Source organism: Acanthochromis polyacanthus, chromosome 10, assembly GCF_021347895.1.
Source record: "Acanthochromis polyacanthus isolate Apoly-LR-REF ecotype Palm Island chromosome 10, KAUST_Apoly_ChrSc, whole genome shotgun sequence".
NCBI classification, from domain to species: Eukaryota; Metazoa; Chordata; class Actinopteri; family Pomacentridae; genus Acanthochromis; species Acanthochromis polyacanthus.
This window is the reverse complement of record NC_067122.1, coordinates 18693361-18707713: the sequence shown is the minus strand read 5'-3', so window position 1 is coordinate 18707713 and position 14353 is coordinate 18693361. Positions and strand designations below refer to the sequence as shown.

Here is a 14353-nt window from a genome sequence, read left to right as displayed (position 1 = left end):
CGTGTATGGTTTGTTCATTCGTTTTTCCGTTTCAAAATAAAATCTAAAAAAAACAATAAACTGTGTTGCTTTTTTGTTTTTCAGTTTTTAAAACCTAAATGTAGAAATGTGTTATTTAACTAACAACTTCACAGCTCAAAGAGATTCAACAAGGTAAACATGGTTTGTAGGAAAATATTTCAAGGACCAACTGTATAAAAACTACAATTTCCTAATTACTAGGTTAGCAAAGGTTTTCATTATCAGAATTAAATTTAAAATTGTAATTTTTGTCTTTTAAACTGAACACTCTGACAATTCTGCAGTCTGTCAATTTGTTGCCTTCACCATCACTGACTGAAGCCTTTTTGTATTTTATGCAGAAATGTTATGTAATAGATCTTTTATATATTTTTAGAATAATCCCGTCTGAGTGTAGATGAAGGTTCAAACAACGACACATTGTGTTCCAATTATGTTCCATGTTGAGCTGAAATCTGCTGCTCTGATCAGCAGTAAACATCTGGTTTGCTCTAATGGCAGCTGTCTGTTGTCTTTGATTTGACCAATAAATGAAAAAAACATATTTCACCCTTCGCACATGTTGAGCAGTTTTGAGGCTGCATTAAATACACTAACCTGATGTACAGCGATAAAAAAACGTGCACAGCTCTCTGGTAAATGTGTTCAGACAAATGCTTATTCTCAAATTAAGCAACATTTTTAGTATAATGTACATTTAATCATATTTGTAATTGTTATTTTTATGTTTAATATTTATTTTATGCAATACTTTTTTAAACAGATTCCATAAAAATTCCTTCCAATACAAATCGGTTTCTTTATCTTTTGTTTTTTCATGTCACATGTCCTCATACAGAGGGCCTCTGGCTCTGTGTTATTGTGATACGACAGTTATATTTTGAGTCAACAGGCTTATGTTCTTAATTCAAACCAGAAAATGGGTCTCAATTTGACCTGAAATTTAAATGTGTCCTGTTGTTGTCTGGCAAACCCTGTTACACAATCCTGACTGCACAACAACATGTAGCATGATCAGCATCACAGGTCTGAAGCAGCCCTGTTGGCAGTTTCTTTCTTTTTGTATTTACTGCATTGTTGCTTTGACAACACATTGTGTGGTTGGTAGTTTTTTGTTACTGACTGCAAACCTTAATACAACTCCTAGTTTGCCATAACATAATTGTTTTACTTATAATGACCATATTTTAAGAAGGAAATGAATAAAAGTATTGCACAAATAGTAAGTTGGTTGGCAATATTTCCAGTGTCAGGTATTTTAATGTATTTGTTGTCCAGCTGCCGTGAAAACTCTGAGCTATAGAAAAGCAGTGATTGATTCATGAAACAATCTTTATCCTTTTGATAATTTTATTCATGTGGTTTCTTCATGAACATTTGTATTTGGGTGATTTTTCAGTAATAAGTAACAACAACTTGTTTGAAATCAAGATTTTCCTTTTTATTGAAAACTTGGCCAGGATTCTGTACAGCAGAGAGGGTGTGCAATGCACAAGGGCAAGAAGACAGGGGCAGGGGGCTCTAGGCACTCAGTTTCCCATGGTGCATCAGACCCTGAGCCGAGAATTGTGTGTGTAAAACAGCAAGTGTGTTCCCTCTTTGGTGTCTCGGAGGACCGTGGAGGGGAATGAAGTGAGGGACTAAAAAAATACTAATAAGGAGAAAAGGGTGGAAAGCAAAGCTCAGCCCATAGGGGAGAAAGAGAAAAGTAGAGACAGAGAGGAACAGAACAGAGGGCGGCTCTGGTGGTTCTGGTGGTCCTTCCACTGAGGTGTTGTCTCCGATAAGGGGCAGATATAGATCCTCACCTTTCCCCTCGCTGTGTTAGATCATAGACCTGTTGAAGGTGCTGAGATGGAGGCCTCAGACATCTCTCCCCCTTTCCCTCTTCCTCCGCCCCTCTCCCTCACTTCCACTCTTTCTCTTTCTCTCCTTCCCTGAACCTCACTTGCTGGCCATGGTGTAGCAGCCCTGTTGGTGCCACTGCATGTCACGGATACGCCTCACAGACTGGAACTGAGGGTGGCGGGCGCCGAACTCATTGAAGTGCCTGAAGTCGCCCTTCTCCAGCAGGTACTGGCTGCCACGGTATCCAGGGAACTGGTATCCCACCCAGCTGAAGGAAAAACACAGGAAATGTGTCAGGTGTATGGTTGATTTTATGGACTTTGAATCTCCTCTTTGCTGCGCTGTAACTGAGACTCACGTTCCACAGCTGACGATGATGCTGCCCACTCTGTCGGTGAAGCCGTAGGAGAACAGGCTGGGAACGTCGTCGTCCATGATCTCCATCTTGCGGCCCTTGAACTCTCCAATCTCGTACAGGCAGATCTTGTGCTTCTCAGGGTCCTGGAGGAGAGAAGAACAGGGGGAAGCACTTGTTTAGGGAAGAGTCCCAAGCAGAACGGAAGGGAAAGTTGAAGAGAGATAATCTGAGATGTTCCTACCATTCTGACGGGCCTGAAGGACAGCAGGTAGTCGTTCTTCTGGCAGTTGCTCCAGGAGTCCCAGCGAGGATACTCTCCCTTCTCCAGGATGTACATCTCACCACAGAAGTTCATCTGCTCAAAGCCCACGAACCTGCAAAAGGGACAGTGTTATGAAGCAACCGTGCAAAGATGAACATGTTAAATGTGTAAATGCAGTCATATTTTGTTTTTTTTTTAGACTTACGGTCCACACTCAACACGCAGGGAACGCACGCGGTCCATGCCCAGCTCACACACATTCATGCACTCGTTGCTGATCTCAATCATGCGACCCTGGAAGTTCTCCTGGTCGAACACGTACATCTAGTGGAAACAAAAGAAACATCATGTTATATCTCAGTGTGGCCACTTTTATCTGCATCTGGAGCAGGAGTAATGAGAGAGCCGCCCACCTTGTAGGACATCATTCCCATCTCAGACTTCTTGCCCTGAGCAGCCTTCCCATCAGTCTGGGATGAAGTCTTGGACTTATCTCCACTGGACATGATTACTGAGTAGACACAGAGAGAAAGAGATGTTCATGTGACAAATTAAACCTGTTTTACTGATGTGAGGTTATGGAGGAAATCAAAGCACAGAGGAAACATGTTGTTGGATCTCCATGCACCTGCAGGTGTACAGTTTGTGCGCACCTTACCTGTTTGTGTGTGCAATGCCTGCGCCGAGCCTCACTCAGAGTGTGTGCGGCTCGGACTGCGCCCCTCCCTTTTATACGCTGGCGCCCACAGGAGAGGGATTATGGGGAGAGAAATAAACCTGCTGAGGTCAGAGACAGGAGACAAAAGAAACCCCACATCATCACAGAGGGACGGGCAGAGGGGATGGGCAGAGGCAGGGGAGGACTGACAGAAACTGGCAAACTGACTGACCAATTAAAAGTAATTTACGTGACTTAAACTATAGATTTAATTTTTTATATGTCAGATTGTTATTTTCCTGCTGCTGTTTCCATTCATTTATTTTAAAATATCAAAAGAGGCTTTGACTGCATTCACACATGACAATTTATGTTGGGTAACAGAGTATATAGTGTCTGTAAGTAGGTCTGAATAGCATCAGTAGCCAATATGGTGATAAATGACTGATTGATGATTGTCCTGTATACACTAACCCTTGTCAGAAAGCTTTGGTTAGTGCCAAATACAAACGATGCATTCATTCATGTCAGGCAGCTCCAGATGTGGGGCCACACACCACTGAGTTTATTTTTGGTATTCTAGCTTCAACATTACAGATGGAAACTGTGTAAATGGGATAAACTGGCTGTAATTATATTTTGTCTGTCTAATGAGTGAAAATCAGGGACTTTAAAACACAGTGTTTTTGCTGAGCTGTACACCTGCACAGGTGCACCTTCTAACACCAACACCATCTGGTGACAATGTTTATATATAAAATCATATTTCTACTGCCCCTCTCACGTTTCTATACATTGCTTCCTAAAGCACCCTCTTCCATCCTGCTGTGTGCCTCTCTGCTGCGCCGTTAATCCCCACATTCTCCACCCCGATCCCGGCCCTTTGTGCCGGCCACGCGTTGGACTGCTGACCGGGGTGCGAACATACCGGAGCGCCTTTGTTTCCGAGCCTCAGCAGCACTATAGGATCTGCTGAGCTGGTCGCTGCAGCAGGACAACAGCATCCAGCGGCCGCGCAGCTGCGCCGGGAGCGCGCCTCGTTCCTGCTGCAGTGTCAAATGGACATTACGCACTGACCCAGCCAGAGGCGAGGACGCGCAATAGTAGGCGCGCTCCCAGACCGTCGGTATAAAACTGAAGCGCCAGCTTCTCCGAAAGCTCTACGCGAGGCAGGCGGTAGGCGCGTAACACTCCCAGCTCTTCTAATAAAGTGCCAATCTAGGTAAGGCTGCATCTCTGCTTTCAACTCAGCTCAGGGTCACTCAGACAGGTGCGTTCAAGGTGCTTTCACACAGAAACTGAAATCCAAAAGCATTTTTAACACCTGCAAAACACTTGGATTGATGCCAGACGGATTATTTAAAATACAGATGTTTTCGATTTTTCTGTGAAAAACTGTAGCTGTGTGGTATAAATGAGGATTGGTGAAGGTCCTGAGAGTGGAAGGTGAACAACAGCATGATTTTACACTAAAGCAACATGCAGGAGAGTCTAGAATTTTAAACTGTTGAATCACTGATGCTCTGCAGTACATTTTCTCTCTGGTGCTGTTTCTCTCAAACCTTCATGATCTTTTCTTTACTTCCTCTACTCTGTCCTCATTTGCCACTTCAGGAGCAAAGATGTACAGAACTACAAGATCCCCCATGATGCAGCCGCTGGTCAACTCAGGAATGGGCCTGGCTCCTTTCTTCAAGGTAAACAAATGTTCAGTTGTGCACAAACGGAGATTAAAAGTGGACATGAGACGGTTTGACATGATCTGTGCTTGATGTAAAGGTAAATTATACAACCTTCATGCCAAGTAAATTCCTTTCGCCTTCCTGTTCTCCACCTTTTCTCCTCAGGTGACTGTGTTCGAGCAGGAGCATTTCCAGGGAAAGTGTCTGGAGTTCACTTCTGAGTGCTGCAACATCCAGGAGTGTGGACTGGACAACATCCGCTCCATCAGGGTGGAGAGCGGAGCGTAAGTCTTCAAGTTTTGTCTCTCACAGCAACATGGGAAAAAATAAGACACAATGTACAATGAATGAAATGCACTGATGGAGTCAATGAAGCAAAATGATTGATTTCTCCTTAACACATCCAAACCAAACACTGCAGAGAAGATAAGAAGTTATGTAGGATGATGATTAACATTATTCAGGTTCTTACATGTTTTTACTCTTAAATCATAGAGGATAGAAGGTGTTTGTCTTGAGATATATGAGAAGCTGGATTACAACATTGTCTTGAAAGTGAAGGGAGCATCATGTAAACAAGCCTCTGTCTGTCTGTCTCTGTGAAGCTGGGTGGGTTTCGAGCACCATGACTTCCAGGGCCAGCAGTTCATCCTGGAGAGAGGAGAGTACCCCCACTGGGACGCTTACAGTGGCTCCATCTCCTACCACGTGGAGCGTCTCATGTCTCTGCGCCCCATCTACTGCGCCGTGAGTACATCCCGACTCTCCACGATCTCGTGTGCTCCACCTGAAAGCATGAACTCTGACCAGCAAAATCTGTTTTTCTGCAAACGCTCAGTCCCACCAGAGCAGCCGCATGATCATCTTTGAGAGGGAGAACTTCATGGGCCGCAGTGTGGAGATCGGCGACGACTACCCCTCTCTGCAGGCCATGGGCTGGATGATGCCCGAGGTTGGCTCCATGCACGTGCAGTGCGGCGCGTAAGTATTACTATGAATTTATGTGTAAATATGACAACAGAGGAAGTATCAGTAGTTTGCTTTTTTTCCAAAAACTGGACAAATTCCTCCATAAATGCTTCTGCAAGTGATGGACACTCAAGTCTCAACATCAAATCTGTTTCCAAATGTCCTTTTTTCTGTTCTACCTATATCTTGGGACCTTGTAACATCATCTCTGTCAATCTACATTTTGCTACAACTGTAAATCCTTGTGATCCCACACCAATGTGTGCTGAATGTAATGGACATACCGGCTGGAAGCTCTAAGCATGTACTAAATCCAAACTGTCACAGCAGCTCATGCAGCTCCCAAAATAGCCCCACTAACTCCTGCCTGCCTTCTCCCACAGCTTTGTGTGCTACCAGTTCCCTGGCTATAGGGGCCAGCAGTACATCATGGAGTGCGAGAGGCATAGTGGAGACTACCAGCACTGGAGGAACTGGGGCTCCCACTGTCAGACCCCCCAGATCCAGTCCATCAGACGCATCCAGCACTGAGAGGAGGACAGGCTGAGACTGAGGCCACGGCCCACGGACAGCAGCTCCCCTCCACCCCCCATCCCTTTACCCACAATCCCCTCCTCTATTTCCTCCTCTCTCTCTTCAATCCTTTCCTTCCTCTTGACTTGAGACGCAAAACAGCCGCCCCAACCCGACAACACTACTGATACACAGCCGCTGCCACAGAGTGTGATAAGAGACAATATCGCACTGTTAAAGCACAGGGAAACACACACACACGCTGACATAACTGACACTCAGCACAGTGTCTTTTTATTTGGTTTAGAGGTGTCTATGCACACAAACACACACCTGCGCTGTACTCTCACCTGAGCTCGGCGATGAGAATTCGAACGGAGGGGAGATGAAGCTCCACCGTGTCCAGGAAAACCTCCCCGGCTGCACTCGCTCTGTGGTGCAGCTCAGATGTGTTTTGTTGTTGTGTGTAGGAGGTTGATCCACAGGTTGATAACTAATAAAGTCATTTTCACTTCATGTATTCTTGGTTTATTATTTATAAGATTGTATGTAATTTCACTACAGCCTGAGAGTGCATAAATGGTAAAATAAAGTGGGTTTTCCACTTCGCACCCTTTTTTCTCCTTCGAGTAGAAACTTTTCAGCTCAAATTTTCAAAGAGAACAGTGTTTTTTTATCAGTGGAAATCTTTTTGGATAGTTTTATGACACATGACTGGAGTCTCAACATGTGTGTGGATATTTTTCTAATTTAAAGGTCAGTTCAAAGACTGAGCAGAACTTCTGTAGCACAAAGAGAACAGAGAAGTCTTTATTGTAAAAATCAGACCCAAGAACCAAAAGTGCCACAGGAAACACTGTCAAACATAAGCTGACAGAACATAAAGAAGACTTTTTCGTAGAACATTTGGCAGGACAGAGGCTGACATTACTGATCATACTTGTAACAGCTGCACATACAACTAATAAAACACTGATGACTCATTTGACAGTACAAAACCTTCATTTTGAGGCAGTAAAACTCTTATAACACTGATTTTAAAGAATTGCTTTCAACACGTACCAGTAAAAACAAACTTTCTTGAACATTTCTGCTTATCAGTTACAAATCAGCAGCAACTATGTACATAAAATCACAGGCAAAACATCTCAAAAGCATGAAAAAATACAAAATATGAGCAATCCTACCTGTCCTCTGCAGCCTTACAGTAGTTAAGTCCGTACAATCAGCTCAGGAGCTGAAACTAAACTTTGTACATGAACTTTCCAGTCATGTTGTTCCGTTGCTGATTAAATTTACTAATGTCTTCAAACATTATGATGCTTCTGTCCAAAACGAATAACTAACATGCTGCTCACAGCTGCTCTTTTCCTAAACATCTTTGGAATAGGAAAACAAAAATCTCTCATGTTATTGTCAGTTTGTTTGCACATGGAAGTGAACACAATGAAGAAAGATGAGATTTTAGACATCACTTTTAAACACTGATGATGAAACCATTTTTGTATTGAATGTTGTCACTACTGATTTCTCTGTCTGCCTTGAAACTCGCAGCTTTTAATGTTAAAAAGCTTAACTATACTCACAGCAGTGAACGTCGCTGGTGAAGTGCAGTCTGTCGTCAGCAACATCAATATTCTCGCCTCCTTCCTCTGAAGACTCTGTCCAGCTGATGATTACCGGCTCAGGATCAGAATCGCAACCTGTGATCACATCAATGTCCTCGTCCTTGTCGTCCTCCCACCTTTCTGTCGATTCCGGACTGAACTCTTTTGTTTGATGTGAAGACGAAACAGAAGACTTCTCGTCAATATAATATGACAGACTTGCTGCTATTGCGTTCTGGCAGTTGTCCTCGTCTTTGTTCTCCTGAGTCTCCGAGTCGTCGCCATCTCCTTCCACATCAATTATCTCATCAGCGCTGTTGTACGTCTCTTCATCTGGCAACCTGCTCTCTGTTTCTCTGAGTTTGATTTCACTCCACACTGGTTTTTCTTCTTCTTCATATAAACCTTCCAAACTGGACAGTGAAAGAGTCTCTACGTCAATCACCTCCTCTGGCTCTGTGGTTGGTGGTTCACACACAGAGATCGCAGATTCAGAGTTTGGCATACATGTTTCACATGTTGGCTGTGGAATCTGCTCAAAGCAAACCCTCTTGGTCACTGTGCCATCATCACTTCTGTCCTCACTTGACGTGGCTGCCCTCTTTTGTCCCCTACTTGCAGGTCCATCTGCCTCTTCTTGTGGCTGGACAGTCGATTCTTCTTCGTGTCTCTCTTGGTTTTTCTCTAGTGGCTCATCGGTGCCACTAGGATCCACAGGCTGTGGTTGTGCTGGTGGAACTGAACTGTTACTGTTCGAGTTACTGAGTTGTTGTGAACTCTTCTTGGGTCTGCCTCGTCTGCGAACTGGTCGGTCTGCTGAGGGTGGCTCCTCAAGTAACGGCACACTGCCCTGAGAGTCAAGTTAAACTTAGAAAATTATCCAAATACAAAAGAAAACGACTTTGAGATCCAGCATTGCAGCCATGCTAGTGACTCTACAAGTCTGTACTTAAGGCCAATAGTTTACCAGTGACCTTGAATGAAATGCTGCGAACAATGACACTAAATACACTTTTGTCATTGTATTAGCATGAGAGCATTTGTTGAATAGAATTAAATACAAAACATAACTTAGGCTGTTGGGAAAGTCGTTGTTGGAGGTATTTGGTGCTGAACCAATGTAAAATTTGGACATGATAATGTAATGATGGCAGTCCACTGACAATTAATCCCAAAATAAGTGTATATGTTTATGTTATATGTTATTTGGTTTATGGGCACAACACGAGGAAGCATCACAAAAGTCATTAAGATTCCAACCAAAGTGGTTTACCAATAATTAGTCTGCATTGTCATCCCATCCGCAGAGCCTCACTGTCAGCGTGATGCCTCTCACTAGAAAGCTGAAGAGACATAAGGTCTTTGAGCTTGTGAAAAAAGGTTCATCCTCACCACGATTTGTGCTGCTTTAAACCTGCTCCTGATCGGATACGTCCTTGTGCTGATCAACGTTGACTGATTCGTTCCAGATGAGCTTTCACAGGAGGTTTTCACTGACGATGAACAGGTCTTTGCTTTATCAGGACTCTGAAAAATATACACACACATATACAAAACATTTGACACATTTTCTATCCAGTTTCACAGGATATTTATAAATGGAATATTATGTCGCTATAGAGTCTGATGTTTGGCTTCTAGGATATGAGAACGTCAGCTCAGTGTTTCCTTGTGAGGTGCGATGATGCTGGGGCTTTTGACATTCTGAGATTACAGCATAGACTTTATGTGAGTGTTGTGGGAACAGTTAAACAGCAACAGAATGAGTAGACCATTAATGCCTTAAATACAGTGCTGGCACTGGGGTAGGACAGGTTGGACAGGTTGGACCTTAGCCTACCACGGGGACATGGACGACCCCGCCCACCAGAGTCCGGGGTGACACCTTTGGCAAGTGTCACCCCTGCCAGGGTTACAGCACAGGGTAGATAGGGTTCTATCTAGTGGTGGCACCAAAGGCAGGTGGAGCTCGTCAGCCTGGGAACGCAGTCTACCTAGGAAAACCCTTATCTCAAACCTTCGCTGCCTTGCGGCTATATTCACTCATGGAAAAGGCTTCAGGAGTAAACCTCCAGGAAAAATCCGGAGTCGGAGTCCCTAAGGCAGCTCTAAGTTGTATTCAACCCGTTTTTGCAGCTCCTGTGACGGCACTGGTCCCAAACTGTAACGACTCTGTTGTTCCTTTGGCCCATCAGTGACGTGGAGAGGGGTTACATAATACATGGGCAACAGCCTGTCCTCCATAAAACATTGCCCAGGCTAGCATCCGATTACACCACACACAACACGCTCAGGATGCTATACCCATAGTCGACCCTGACTGACGGAGGCCCGATGGGACAGTGCTGTTACTCCTGGGATCAGCCACAACATGAAAACCACGGTTAGGTTAAGAGCATAACATTGATCACCTCATTACAATGCAATGTTCTGCTGTAAAATCTTGGGTGCTGGTATTCAGAATGTTTCTGATTATCAGCATTATCATTTTTTTTTATTAATTCCAGATAAATCCACCTCTCACCATCTGTAATCACCACTCTATAATCTTAAAAAATGTCTTCCCACAGCACCATCTAACTATGTCGAGATTTTTTGCAACAGACACATTAATGAAGACTAAACAGGAGAGTTTGTCACCTTGTCTTCCAGACTGCTCTGTCTCTGTAATATCACTGTGACTGGCAGCAGGCCGCTCCTCTCCAGGTGGACCACAGGTCTCTGCTTTAGCTGCTTGTCTTCTCGGTCATGAATGGTTTGGGTCGTCACGTCACCTGATGACACTCGTTTCCTCACCTTCTTTTTCTCTAATGAAAGCTGATATGGTTTTGTTTTCTCTTCTTTGGGCATTTGGGCGGTGGTTTGACTTTCCGCAGTGTTTCCTCAGTGTGTTCGTGGGACACAGCTCGGCTAGTGGAGGTCTGGCGTGGCGGTGAGCAGCTCTGCAGCGTTTCAGTTCCAGTGGTTTTGGATCGTCTGACTCGACGTTGTGCATTTTTCTTCTGTAGACAAGAGGTGTGAGAGGCTGTGGAGAGGTCTGTGTACAGCTGGTTTGCCTCTGCAGAGCCGTCAGCGTTTGTCTCCTTCTCTTCCCTGACACCGTGGCTTTCAACATGCTGCTCGAACGACTGAAGGAAGTGGTCCAGCATCTCGTTCAGCTCTCCCTCACACTGCTGCTGCAGAAGAGGTACCTCACCATTTTTGAAACTGGAATTACCAGCTCCTCTTGCCCCAGCAATAACCTCTGTGGATCTATGGACATCAGTGGTGTGGCACTGTTGTCTGTTCTGGGCAGAAGTGTCACCAGAGGAAGAAAAGATGTTGCTGCTGCTGCTGCTTGTTGGAGAATGGGGAGCTCTGCGGTTTGGTAAAATGTCAAGTCCCATCATCACTTCCTCCAGAAGACGATCGATATGCTCAGGCTGCTCATCATGAGCTGCAGGGGCTGAAGGGGGGAGCGGGGTGGTGTGGAGGAGGGACGATGCAGGAGAGGTGTAGGAGGCTGCAGGTGACAGCAGGCTGGTAGATGGAGACGGCTGGATTACGGGGCTGGAGGGAGGTAACGTGTGAAGATTGCAGAATCGAAGGTGTGGGTATAAAAAGGAGGCTGAAGGTGTTGGTTTAGCCCTTCCAGGCCCACCAACAGGGCCACTGTCCTGTAACCAAGAAGACAATACACAAATATTACAGTCTGCTATAACTGTTCTTGAACTAAACTGATTCTTCGCCCATACAAACTTATTAACCAACCAGAGAGCTGGACCCAATACCTTTTCTAACATATGGATCAGTGGCAGAGAGAAAACTTCTACAAGCAGCCCCTTAATAAACCACACAAATACACATGTAAATAAACTAGAACCTAAGCAAGAAAGAATAGTTGTACTTAAAATATTGTAATAATGAATGTAGTGACAAACCACTAAAGCTATCTAACGGAGAAGTCCTAGACCAAAATGTTCAATTTGATGATGTGAAACACCTTTTAAAGATGTGTGTTTCATATTTTTCTTTGTTTTGGTATGTTTTCCTGACATTTATGAGGAAATGTTGCAACATTTTAACCATTAAAACAATCACAGGCTTTCTAAATATCACAGGGCAGGACTGTGACGCCTCTAAAATGCTGTTTTTGTACTTTATTTGCTAAATCATCGCAGCCTTCCTGTCCCTGTGAGCATGACGCCCAAACAGGACACAGCACGCTCACCTGGTTAAACTGCTGCGCTGTTTTTTTCCGTCCACGTTGGGTGTGACCTCCTCCTCCTCGCTCACCTCCCAGCAGCACATCTCTGCTTTGGCTGAACTCCCACATCTTGCCGCGCCCTCTCCTCCTCTGGTGGCTCATGCCTGGTTTAAAAATGTCTCTGCTGTTCAGGTACAATTTTCTCCCAACGGCTCCTCCCCCCTGACCCGTCCTGGGTGTCCTCGTCCCAAACCTGTGCAGGAACTGCCTCTGCACCCGGCCCACCCCCACCTCCTGCATATCCACTTTCTGAGTGAAGCCTCCCCGCCCCCGACCTCCTCTTCCTGCTTGTGGCCTCCTGGCTCTACTCTCACCCGTCCTGCTACCCCTGGGACGTCCAACCCTACCTCCTCGCCTCCTCGCTGCTCTGCCCCTGCCGGATCCCTCTGCTTTGACCGGGTTCAGGAAATAATTAATGAAATCCGGGGATATTGCCTTGGAACTGCTCAAACTGCTCATCCTCCCATTCTTCAGCTGCTGCAGCGTCTCTGTCAGCTTCTTGGGGCCCAGTCAACCAAGTCTGAGGGTCTGCGGCATACAGGGTTGTTTGCCTGGAAACATAAGGGAGGGAAGGGGCGGTGGCTGTGCATGGGGCAGCCACAACAACCACAGATGTGCTTCCAGCTGTTGTGGATTCTTGCATAGAGGTGGATGGAGCACAGAAAGGTTGGGTTTCATTTGGTGGATAGACAGCAGACATGGGGACAATCTGATGGGGAACCAGACGGGAATCTGTCTGTCCTAAACTCTGGAGAGTTTCCATGTCAATGGTCTCAAAGGACGCTACTGATTGAGCAGCAGAAGGCGCTGTGTAAATCTTCTGCTCCTCTGTCTGAGTCCACACACCATTTCCACCATTTGTCTGAGTCTCTTTCCTCAGTAAAGTGCTCCCATCCCTCACCTCCCTCCTCCATACGCCCTGTCTCCCCTCACTCCCCTCAGGTAGAGACTCCGTTTGTACTCCTATTTCTCTGTAGTGCCCGACTCCTTCCTGGTTTCTGTTTTTATAATCCCTTTTTGTGACCTCTACCAGTCCGTGGATGCCCAGCTTGGCAGCTGCAGAGATGGCCTCTTGCTTCTCCTTCTCCCCCTCCCCTGTCATCTCTCCAGAGTACAGAAGTCTGACTATGTGCAGCAGAGTGCAGGCGCCCAGAGCCCGAAACTCCAGGAGGCGACTCTGTCCTGCAGGGGGCGTCGGTGTGGAGGACAGAGCGGAGGACATGTGGGGGCTGATAGCTGAGAGAACACAACTGTGTGCTGGTACTGATACACCTGGAGGACAGAGAGGATGTCAGTAATGATGATGCCTTCCACAACTACATGAACCCAGAGAGACGTCAGAAATTTACAGACTGTCAAAATGCACACCCTGTTCACAGACGATACAAACTGCAAAATAACTTTAGAGGTCCCTTATGGTGGAAAGCCATTCTTATTGTATTTTATGTTTGCTAGACACCTGGAGCTGTAAACCAACAGCTGACAAGATATGAAATTGTTTACTTCTGCCATTCCTGAACTAGAGAGCTTCACAGCTTTACAAGCCTGTAAGAAGTTTACTGAGCCGGTACGTGAACAGCAAAGGAGCCAGTAGATGTCTAGCTAACACTCTGTATAATCCTGCCTAAGGCTTCCAGATGAGTTAGAGGTTTTTTTTTAAGTTAGGGTTGTGAAAAGCACGCTACATGTTCTTCTGTTGCTGCAAGGGTGAACACAAGAATCACCATGCACTCCCACCATTCACTGCTGCAATGTCACCATAACATTAGGAAAATCCTCAGTGTTCATATGTCATGCAGCTAATGTAACTGATACTTCCAATAGCTTTGGACAGCAGCAACAAACGCTAGACGCTACAGCCTCCGAAAAAGCTCATTTAGAGCAAGGCCAGAATCAGGGGTTATACAGTCTTGGTAAAATGAACCATCCTTGTGCAGTATTTGAGATTAAAATTTGAAAGACACACTCTGGGGACATCTGAGACTTTAAATCATTTTCTGAAAAGAAGCAAAATATGGGACCTTTAAAGACAACAATTAACGAGTGTGGAGTGTGTTTCTACCTTCTGCTTTGAGCAGAGTGTCACAGAAGTCGTTGCACTGCTGCTGTTTCTGCAGCTCGTTGAGGAGGAAGGCTTCGAACCCCGGTTTCTGGTAGCACCACATTTCCCCATCCACTTCAAAATAGGA

The 14353-nt window shown here is 45.3% G+C and overlaps 3 protein-coding genes across 3 annotated transcripts; 1 reads left to right on the top strand and 2 right to left on the bottom strand.

Moving 5' to 3' along the window:
- Window positions 1-1437: 1437 nt before the first annotated feature.
- Window positions 1438-3266, bottom strand: LOC110948152 (beta-crystallin B1-like). Its single transcript, XM_022189558.2, has 6 exons — window positions 3148-3266; window positions 2903-3000; window positions 2695-2813; window positions 2469-2601; window positions 2228-2370; window positions 1438-2137 (listed from the first exon to the last, which is right to left on the bottom strand). Exons 2-6 carry the CDS (start codon window positions 2993-2995, stop codon window positions 1966-1968), a joined length of 660 nt encoding a protein of 219 aa, XP_022045250.1. The 5' UTR covers window positions 2996-3000; window positions 3148-3266; the 3' UTR covers window positions 1438-1965.
- Window positions 3260-6827, top strand: cryba1l1 (crystallin, beta A1, like 1). The gene is made up of 6 exons (XM_022189559.2): window positions 3260-4369; window positions 4762-4844; window positions 4995-5113; window positions 5435-5576; window positions 5668-5810; window positions 6182-6827. The coding sequence occupies exons 2-6, from the start codon at window positions 4770-4772 to the stop codon at window positions 6327-6329; spliced, it is 627 nt and encodes a 208-aa protein (XP_022045251.1). The 5' UTR covers window positions 3260-4369; window positions 4762-4769; the 3' UTR covers window positions 6330-6827.
- Window positions 6828-6957: 130 nt separating this feature from the next.
- On the bottom strand, window positions 6958-12347 carry LOC127535909 (uncharacterized). Its single transcript, XM_051954907.1, has 4 exons — window positions 12129-12347; window positions 10559-11574; window positions 9311-9445; window positions 6958-8768 (listed from the first exon to the last, which is right to left on the bottom strand). The coding sequence occupies exons 2-4, from the start codon at window positions 10766-10768 to the stop codon at window positions 7884-7886; spliced, it is 1230 nt and encodes a 409-aa protein (XP_051810867.1). The 5' UTR covers window positions 10769-11574; window positions 12129-12347; the 3' UTR covers window positions 6958-7883.
- Between the last annotated feature and the right edge of the window lie 2006 nt (window positions 12348-14353).